This window comes from Sitophilus oryzae, unplaced genomic scaffold (genome assembly GCF_002938485.1).
Source record: "Sitophilus oryzae breed Bouriz unplaced genomic scaffold, Soryzae_2.0 scaffold_1492_pilon_pilon, whole genome shotgun sequence".
NCBI classification, from domain to species: Eukaryota; Metazoa; Arthropoda; class Insecta; order Coleoptera; family Curculionidae; genus Sitophilus; species Sitophilus oryzae.
Window position 1 is genome coordinate 769,684 of NW_022146161.1, and position 11,229 is coordinate 780,912.

Below are 11,229 nucleotides of genomic sequence, written 5' to 3' on the forward strand. Positions count from 1 at the left end.
GTGTGTAACAGAAAAACGTTACACGCTTATTTTTGACGTCCAACGTGGGGCCAAATTTTATTGTATTAAACCTCCATAGTCGAGTATAAAAGGAAAAAAAATGTTTTTATTTCGTTTATTGTTTCATTGGCGATAGATATTTTGCACTATCAGACAATTGTTTTTTAGACTTTATACTAGTATTTTAATTTAATTTTTCCTAAAATTTTACTTAATTGGATTGATAAAAATAATTTTTCCTTTGTACCTTTTTTCCTCTACTAAATCGCAAGGTTTCGGATTCGAGAGACCCTTATCAATCTTAATTTAAATACGGATATTTTATTTTACTGTCTAATGTCCATTATAACTACAAAATAAATTGTGATTTAAAGGGTCTCCAGGCGATCATCTGGCGATTGAAATATGTGATGGTATATGATAGCATACAAACGAAGTATTAAGATTTAGTAAGAATATGTAGCGCTATCTTTTAAAAACAGACGAATCCACAACTACTCTACCGATATTAATAACCATTTGCAGTGTGTAACAGAAAAACGTTACATACTTATTTTTGGCGCCCAACGTGGGGCCAAATTTTATTGTATCCTCCGTAGTCGAGTATAAAAGGAAAAAAAAATGTTTTTTTTAATTTCATTTATTGTTTCATTGGCGATAGGTATTTTACACTATCAGACAACTGTTTTTTAGACTATATACTAGTGTTCTAATGTAAGAGTACGTCCTACTGTCTTATTAGTACATTTTTATATCAATAAATTGACAAAGGCGAAATATCTACGTCTATAATTAAACATTACTGTTTCTATAGCTAGGATAATAAGACCCAAGAATGTCCCTAAAGGTATGAGTAATAGGACGGGATAAAACTCGTTTAGACTTGTGTTAACTTTCGTCTATAAACGCAGACTGGTTTTTTGGTACGCCAGAACATATATTCTTTCTCCAAAACTCCACTTTCCGCTATGCGTTGTAAGCTAGAAGAAAAAAAAACATTGAAATACTTAAAAAAAGAGTTGGCTTGGAAATGAAGAACGTAGTCATATTATGCTAGGTTATTTCATTTCCGTGATCTGTACTTTAATGCGTACGGCAGAGACATAAACATAGGTATACGACCAGTTAACAGAGAGACAAAATGAAAAGCGGCATACGGTGTTGCCGGTTAGTACGAGAAATAAAATAATAAACGAAGATAATATCTAAGTACTGCTTGAGGCAACCTATAGGAGTTTATAGATCTTGAGTGCAACGTACATATATTATGTACGTTTTATTTTATTCCTCCTTACACTTCACGGTATTCATTTCAATATTTGCTTACCATACGTCCAGCATATCTCTATAAGGCGAATGTCTGGGGTAAGTCGCATAAAGATTGATAGGTTTAAAGAGCTGGATCTCTTTGAATTCGCATACTTCTTCATCGTCGCAATTTTCCTTCAGAAAGGTATAAGCTTTATCTAGTTCCACGTGGAATATTAATTTGCCTTTTCGGGCGCGCACCAACCCGTCGTTGGCTTGGATGAAGGCAGTTGATTCTTTGCCTCTTATCCATTTACGATACATTTCTATGGAAGCTTTATCATCGGCAAACTAAAAATCATTTAATGTGTAGTTTCTATACAGGGTGCTACAGATTCGGGGTACGAGCATTGGTATCTCGGTAACCGTAATAGATACGAACATGGTTAAATTGGGGCAAAGTTGCGCTTTGGGATGTTCACCAAGATGCCATCAAAAAAGTTTTAAAAATTTCAAGGATTGCTGAGTTTTTTGAAAAAAAAACTGATTTTTTGAAAATCAATTTTATTTTTTCTTGTCGTTACTTTCTAGAAAATCAAAAAAACTAATTGCACATTCTCATAGCCACTTTATTAGGGCTATCTGATAGTATTCTTAGATTTTCAAATTAGTTGATAATTTGTGAGATACAGAGACCAACTTAATTTATTTAAATACGGACCTGCATTTTTTATTTCAGATTTTGAAAGAACTCGGTCTCCTGAGTATAATGATATGCCACACTTAATATTTTTTTTGTTTTGACATTTGAACACAATTTTTTTAAACTAATTTCAAGTCCGGCTCTGTTTTTTCTTTAAATATTTAATATATTCATCGTTACAATATTGATAAGCTTTTAAACTTAACAATGACGTGGGGTAAAACATTGAATACGGAAAATCAAATGCAATAAAATAATATAACAATAATTAATATAAATAATATAATATAAACAATCAACTCATTTTCCCGGAAGATGGATTGGAAATGGTAGAGCAGTATCATGTCCAGCGGGGTTCCTGGACCTATCGCCAAGGGGCTACATTACTTGACGTCATTTGTAAAAGTGAAAACAATTCATCTCAACATTTACAATAAAGAGTACAAAATACATTCGGAAGTATAAGAAGAAAGTTCAAAGAGCTATAAATAAAATTGAGCGAAAAATAAATTTGTGCAATAGGGAGGGTGGTAACCCTTTCGAACATGTAGAATATTAGAAACTAGTTTGTAGAAGTTGATTTATTTATAATAACTACGATTAATATTATGCATATTATTAGATCGCACACTGAGATTTCAAATTCACAACAAAAAAAGTTAAAAATAATATCTTTAAATTTCTGACCTGGCTATTATTTATTTGAATCTTCCAATTGGCTCGAATTTTCTTATTCAATGTTAATTAGCGCTGATCAATATTGTTGCGATGAATATAATCAGATTAAATACTTCTAGAAACCAGAGTCGGACTTGAAATTATTTTAAATAATAATTAAATAGTTTTGTTGCTGTTAAGGTATCCAAAACAAAAAAAAGTATAAAGTGTGGCATATCATTGTACTCAGGAGACCGAGTTCTTTCAAAACCTGAAATAAAAAATGGAGGTCCGTATTTAATAAAAATTATTTGGCCTCTGTATCTCACACATTATTAGCTAATTTGAAAATCTAAAAATACTATCAGATAGCCCTAATAAAGTGACTATGAGAATGTGCAATTAGTTTTTTGATTTTATAAAAAGTAACGACAGGAAAAAATTAAATTGATTTTCAAAAAAAACGCTTTTACCAAAAAACTCAGCAATCGTTAAAACTTTTTTGATGGCATCTTGGTGAACATCCCAATACGGGGCAACTTTACCCCAATTTAACCATGTTCGTATCTGTTACGGTTACCGAGATACCAATGCTCGTACCTCAAATTTGTAGCACCCTGTAGAATAAAAAACGAGAAAAAATTGAGGATTTTGTTTAAATGCAAACCTAAAGTAGGATGATAAAGAGGATGTATTTCAGGCAAATACTTAGATTGTGTATCTTAATTCTTTTAATGGACGGTACTACCTTAAAATACTCTTTATTGACTCCAATGTTTTCAAGAGCGATTTCAATGTTGAGGTCGAGCAAATCTTGAATACTTTTAACCAAAACTAGCGGTACGTTTAACAGTGACGATACTAGAGTTCCGGAGTAGAACAAGTAAACGAAAGTGGTTAATAGCAAGGTGAAATAGACGCTGATCCTTCCAGAAGTTACTCTAGGTATAGTTAACAGACCTGAAGAAGAATTTTTAGCTTATATCGAACATTTCAATTAGCTGTATTAATCTGAGTTAAATACATACCTACAGATAAATGAAACAAGTTTAGATTGGAAAGTGCCCATAAGGACAATGTAAACATTATTTGGCGCTATTCTTGCAACGGTCGCGACCCAAAAGCTTTTGAAAATTTCGGAGCGGTTCGGCTTTTTCCGGAATTATATCGCCAAATATTATTTATTAAAATTTATTATTATTTTCTTTTAATTTTATGAATAAAATACAGTGTGTGCATACAAGAAACTTTATTTGATATAAGGACATGTATGAAATACCTATGAAACATTGGAAACCGACGTTATGCCACGATCCACGATGGTTTTTGCAGTTCACAGTTCACAGCACAGCTTTTTAAGTTTTTAATGCCACTTTTTCACAATTATCACGGGTTGGAGTAAATAAAATTTAAATTAAACTCACAAGATAGCAATAATTACTTTGAAAATGGACGCTATAAACCCCTTTCGGACTTTTTTCAATGAGAGCGGTTTAGATTTTGAAAGATTTTATAATTTTTGAAGATTCTGACTTTGACAAGAGAAAATTATTTCTGTTTTTGTTTGCGGTTGTTCTTAGCAACCGCTACAGCAGCGCCAGATTGCGTACAACGGTCGCGACCTAAAATTTTGACGGGCTTTCCAATCTAAACTTGTTTCGTTTATCTATGTACATACCTTGTTGACAAACAGCAGCAATAACGGATAAATACGAAAAACTCCAGGAGTTGTCATCAATTGTAAAATCCATCGATAAACACAATTTAATAACAATAGAACATAAAAACAAACAAATAATCAAAACAAACCATACTTCAGTGGTGACCGGCCTGGTAAACAATTTGAAAGAATTTCTTGATTTTGGGTTTTTGAAAATGAATGCCGATCTGCAATATAACATTTTTCTTGTGAATAACATGTCAGTAATACAGTAATAATTTCCCCTCTGGAAGTCTTCTTTAAACTTTTGTTTAATTAATATTGTTTTACCTGAGCTTCCATGTATGTCGGCCCATTGTCATAGCCCTTGTTCTGTCAATTCTAGCAAACAGAGCACTTAGTCCAAAATCTATAGTGGCTTTTTGTAACTGTCCACTGAGACCATCCATCACACCGTTGATTGTTTTATATCCGTAATTGTTTATGACAGAAATATTATAACTGAAAAAAATCAATTATCGAATAAGATAGATTTTTTTTATTATAATATACAGGGTGGTGCCTCCCGTACGCCGCGGATGCTTCAAGGAGAACGACTGTTTTTATTGAAATAACATTTTGGGAGCATATGTAGGTTAATATAGAGCATGTTTTAAAAATATAGAGAGTTCTACAGGGTGTCGCCAAAAAAAGTTACAATCTAAGTTGTTTTTTTTATAAGAGAACACCCTATACAGGGTGGCGCCTCTCATACGCCGCGGAATCTCCAAGGAGAACGGTAGTTTATATCGAAATGAAATTTTGGCATATACATATAGGTTAACTGAAAACATTTTATAAAAATATATATAGTATAGAGTTATACAGGGTGTCCCCAAAAAAAGTTACACATCAAAGTTGTGTTTCTTCTTCATACCTATCATCTAAGGATTTTGACATATTTAAGTCAATAATAATAAGAGTCAATTTTAAATTTCGATAACAGCTACCTAAATTTTAGTTGACTTTGTATAGCCTGATATTTAATTACAGTAACCATTGTATGTTAAACCAAATTGAAATTTGACCCGAAAAGTTATATAGGGTGAGAAAAAATTAATATGGAACATTAGTCACTTTTAAAAGCAAGTTACTCCTTTATTTTAAATGGAACACCTAGTATATTTTTCCGATGTTCATTGGGAAATTTATATATCTTCAAAATATTATTAAGGCTGCCTATCCATCAGACAAAGATTTTCCTAGAAATTTTAATTTTTATGATTTTACGTCAGTAGATCTTTATAATTTGAAAAAATCTAGGGTGGCTGTGTGATTTACCTTTTGTTAATTTAACAAAAATTAAAGATTGTAGAGTAAAATACTCAACGCTAATAAAAAGATACACGTTTAAAACATATTTTAACACGTTAAAGCACCGTTAAAGGCCATGGTGGGCCCTAGGGACCGCCAAAGGAAGTACCCTCTACGCCACGGAGGTCCCCAGGGACCGCTCGGTATTCGGTTCGAATTATTTGTTTCACAAGCCAGCGGTCCTTGTTTAAGCCTGTTTGAGTGTGATGGGCGGACCTCTCTGGCTTGCGCGGCATGTATACCTATGCGAACTTTTTGATTTGAAAAAAAACTAGATTTTTTTGAATTTCAAATGTTGAAAGTATATGATAAAATTATAACTTGGCCCAGAGAGCATTTTTTAAACATTTTGTTTGGCGCTTAACGTGTTTTATTACAGAATTAAAACTAGATATAAACCTATAATTATGTGACAAAAATTAGCTAGATGAAATCAAATGCTCAAAATGCTTCCTTTCCTGTTAACTGCAAAAAATGATTGTCTTTTCAAAAGGATATTTTCATTTTAAAAGGCATATGTGGTGTACTACCTCGAAAAGCAACTACAATAATTTCTCTCATGTTGTTGACAATAGTTGGTCGAGTTTTGTAAACACTGTCTTTATCATATCCCCATAAAAAAACCCAGACTAGATAAAATCAGGAGCATTTAATTATTCTGTTAATTGGTTAATGCACACTGCATTTACCAACTAATAGAATCATGTCAATTCTTTCTGATGTAGGATAAGTTTGCATTTTCGGCAAATTTCTTAGATATTTTTTATGTTTTAACTGACACAAAATGATAACTAGATGTTAAAGTTGGACTAATTAGACAGCTATGTTGAAGTAACGTCAGACATATCACAGCCACCTAGATTTTATCAAATAATAAAGATCTACTCAGATCAAATCACGTAACTGAAAATATCTAGAAATCTTTGTTTGAGGGGTAGGCAGCCTTAACAGTATTTTGAAGAGACATGAATTCTCCATTGAATATCGGAATAATATACTAGGTGTTCCATTTAAAATAAAAGAGAAACATGCTTTTAAAGGTGACCAATGTTCAATATTAATTTTCTCTCACCCTGTATAACTTTTTAGATCAAGTTTTAATTTGATTTAAAGTACAATAGTTAAGTTAACTATATATGAGGCTATACCGGGTAAATTCCAATTTAGATAGGTTTTATTGTAATTTAAAAATTGTTCTTTATTTCTAGAAAATGCTAAATATGTCAAAAACCTTACATTTTAGTCATATACTTCTCTTACAAAACTCACCTTTATTTTTCTCCCAGAATCCGAAAATCAATTAATATATAGGATGTTCCATTACAAAAAATACCACTTTGATATGTAACTTTTTTTGGACACACCCTGTCACAAAATTCTATTTCAATGCAAACTATCGTTCTTTTTGGAGCTTCCGCGGCGTATGAGAGGCGCCACCCTGTATACCTATAAATAAAAGGTCATATAAAAAAATTAAATATGTTTAAACTCACTCAAACTCGTAGTGTTTAGCGCAAAAACTTATGAGCCTGGCATGAAATCTACTGTATGTATTTTTATCTCTTTGTTCGTTGCTTTCTAGATATTCTTCAGGTGATTCAATGTGACGACCTTCATGAAACTACAACAAATTTAGAATTAACAACCAACTAACTCAAAATACCTATTAATTTTACCGCAACCATAGCCTTAAAAGTAACTCCACCCAAATTTCTTCGATGCCAGAATTTGTTAGTAACAACGTCTTCCACTTGAAAGCCTTCAGAAGGACTATAATTTCCTACTCTAGATTGAATTAATGTACCCCCTCTCTTAGATGCTGGATTATAAACATCATCTATCGCAAACTCGGATAATTGTATGTTTAGAGGATACACCACTAGGATGTTTACATCCAGATTAATATCGACATCATTAAATAAGTAACTATATTCTTGGTAGGAAGTAAAAATAAGCCAATGATATTTCAAGTCAAATCTTTCCTCATAACCACACTAAAATGATTAATTTTAATAAAAAAACAGTGTGTGCACTATGTGCGCATATTTGAAGTGAAACTTCTTACTAACAGCTATTAAATTGAAGGATTTCAAGGACATGTTTGAAAAAGTGTACTTTGATTTGTTTGATTGATTCAAGAAATATACAGGGTAGGTGGCGCACCACATTCGCCTCGGTTGATTATACGAAAACGTAAAGATGTAGAAACAAAATATTTTATGGGTACATGTGGGAAGGTAATATGCATAATTTAAAATTATTTTGAAATGTACAGGGTATGTCAGAACTAAGATCCACACCAAAGTTATATTTTTTCTTATGGAACACCCGGTATTTTATTTCATATTTGGATCCGTCGACACAAAATAAGGGCATTTATTGTAAGGGTTAAATATGTTTACAAGCTTTGATTTTTGAGATATTTAAAGATATTGAAATTTGCATGCTATAATAAAAAAGTTTGTCAACAGCTTGTACATTACTTTTCAGAATTAATTCTTGTGCTGACTTTCAAGCCAGAGAAATTAACTTTACTAAAAAATGTGATTGCTTTTTTAAATGTATACAGGGGTATCAAAAATTGCTGGTCTATTTTAAATATTTATTTTACATAAAAACTTCGTTATTTCAAATGCAACACTATGTATTTTTTTAAATAAGTCGAAGCAGATTTAAGTGCTCTTTCAAACTATATTAGGGTTTCCTATACCTATCTACTCAGATTTTGAATAAAAAGCAATTTTTAAATTAAATTGCAATCAAGATGGCTGGTGTCATCATGGCAGTTTTCTAGTGACAGTTAGTAACTATTTTCAAAGTCGACATTAGTTTATGGACTTTATTTAAATTTCTAACAGGTTATTTTTATTTAATTTAAGTACAATAAGGTTAATAAGTAAGTATTTATTATTTTATCAAGAAAAATAAAGCACTATCTGCTGACGGAGAGAATGGATATGTTACTAGCTTAGATTAACTATAGGTTACTAGTGATTTTATTTTGTGAGGACAATTGCTTCTTGGCCTGAAAGGTTTATGCTCAAAATATGCACAAATAGGAATTTTCTTGACAAGCGTCCCTTTGAAAAACTACTTTTCCTATTTCGCAGAGCTGATAGTGTGATATATGAAAAATCTATTAGGCAGAAACCTGTCGCTGGAAGTGAAGAAAATGAATTTGCCTTAATCGGTTCTTTTATAGAAAATCCAGTATATCTACAAGTCATCAAAAAGATTTAAATAAACAGCAAAATATTTTATACGTCGACTTTACGAGTACGTCCCCGCAAATCGCTCCGCCCACTCATTTTATTGGCTACTTGCAAATTTGTCGAATTTTTATTGATGGGACGCGTCGTCTAATTTTTTCCGAAAAACATCGAGAAAATATCGTTTCCCCTCCCACGGATACCCCGTAGCTACAGAACGGACAGACGTACTGTATTTTTCTTAATAAAATAATGAATACTTACTTATTAAAGTATTGTAGGTAAATTAATAAATATAATAAATAAAAGTAAACTGGTTATAAATTTAAATAAAGTCCATAAACTAATGTCGATTTTGAAAATTGTTACTAACTGTCACTAGCAAATTGCCATAGCGACACCAGCCATCTTGATTGCCGTTTTATTGAAAAATCGCTTTTTATTCAGAATCTGAGCCAGATAGGTATAGGAAACCCTAATATAGTTCGAAAGAGCTTTTGAATCTACTTCGATTTATTTAAAAAAATACATCGTGTTGTGTTTGAAATAAAGAAGTTTTTATGTAAAATAAATATTTAAAATAGACCAGCAATTTTTGATACCCCTGTATACATTTAAGGAAGCAATAACATTTTTTAGTAAAGTTTATTTCTCTGGCTTCAAAGTAAGCACAAGAATTAACTCTGAAAAGTAATCTACAGGGTGTTGACAAACTTTTTTATTATAGCATGCGTATTTAAATATCCTTAATTATTTCAAAAACCACAGCATTTAAACATATTAAACCCCTATAATAAATGTCTTATTTTATTCCCAAGAATCCAAAAATGAAATAAAATACTGGGTGTTCCATAAGAAAAAATATAACTTTGGTATAGATCTTAGCTCTGACACACCCTGTACATTTGAAAATAATTTTGAATTAAGCACATTGCCTCTCCACATATACCCATAAAAAATTGTTTCTACATCTTTCCGTTTTCGTATAATCAACCGAAGCGAATTAGTGCGCGTCCTAAGCACTTTTTGTCTCGCTAGCTCGTGTGTCACGGCCTTGAATTTTTACTACCAGCGCGCGTAAAGAAGTTTCACTTCAAAAAAATCATTGTGGCAAACTAGCATTACTTTAGTAATTATTTCTTTAGAATCATCACAATCCCCGTCTAAAATAACTCCAACTCTATTGTAGTAAACCTTAGGAAATATTTTTGTACTGTTCAAATTTATATGTAAATTAAAAACCAAAATGTTGTCCTGATTTAGTTCCTTCAATATTTTAGATACATCTATTCAGTATAAAAAATTTAGTTAAATATGATATAACAATATTCTGATATAGTACCTTTATTTTGTTGACAGTTCAGTAAATAGGCATGATTTAGAGATCTATCTTTAAGAAAGTTTATAACAATATCAGAGTTTATAAAAGCATACAGTTTACTTAAACTAAACAGTAAGAGAAACAGAATAGCAAACATTCTCATTTTTTTGTATTGTCTTATTTGATTTCACCTGAAATCGAGGTCTTTGTATTTTTACTGTAGATACCAGAGTTTTAAAACCACAAGATGTAAATTTTAAAGAATTCTTTACTTGTGAGACATATTTCAAACTCAAATGTATCGATTATTAATGGGTTTATCAATATTACAAATGTTGCCGTGAAGAATAAATCGACAGAAAAATCAATTGATCGCTAACATTAATGCTTGACCGGTGAAAAACGTAAATGACATGGTTTTACCCTTGTCTATACAGGGTGGCGTACCTCATTCGCCTCGGTTGATTATACGAAAACGGAAAGATGTAGAAACAAAATATTTTGTGGGTATATGTGGGGAGGCAATGTGCACAATTTAAAATAATTTTGAAATATACAGGGTCTTTCAGAACTAAGATCCATACCAAAGTTACATTTTTTCTTATGGAACACCCGGTATTTTATTTCATTTTTGGATTCTTGGATCCAGAAAAGGCATTTATTATAAGGGTTAAATATGTTTAAAATCTTTGGTTTTTGAGATATTTAAATTTGCATGCTACTGTTAGCATTTTTTTTGCATGCTACTTTTGTAGCATGCAAATTTAAATATATTTAAATATCTCAGAAACCAAACATTTTAAACATATTTAACCCTTATAATAAATACCTTTTTTTGGGCCCAATAAACCAAAAATGAAATAAAATACCGGGTGTTCCATCAGAAAAAATATAACTTTGGTATGGATCTTAGTTCTGAAACACCCTGTACATTTCAAAATAATTTTAAATTGTGCACATTACCTACCCACATATACCCATAATATATTTTGTTTCTACATCTTTCCGTTTTCGTATAATCAACCGAGGCGAATGAGGTGCGCCACCCTGTATGTATTAGCAACATTAATAGAGTAAA

The 11,229-nt window shown here is 31.6% G+C and overlaps 1 protein-coding gene across 1 annotated transcript; it reads right to left on the minus strand.

Moving 5' to 3' along the window:
* Window positions 1–640: 640 nt before the first annotated feature.
* On the minus strand, window positions 641–10,377 carry LOC115877439. Its single transcript, XM_030893592.1, has 9 exons — window positions 10,173–10,377; window positions 7,610–7,615; window positions 7,298–7,500; window positions 7,115–7,242; window positions 4,599–4,769; window positions 4,248–4,495; window positions 3,357–3,568; window positions 1,328–1,599; window positions 641–980 (listed from the first exon to the last, which is right to left on the minus strand). The coding sequence occupies exons 1-9, from the start codon at window positions 10,312–10,314 to the stop codon at window positions 878–880; spliced, it is 1,485 nt and encodes a 494-aa protein (XP_030749452.1). The 5' UTR covers window positions 10,315–10,377; the 3' UTR covers window positions 641–877.
* Between the last annotated feature and the right edge of the window lie 852 nt (window positions 10,378–11,229).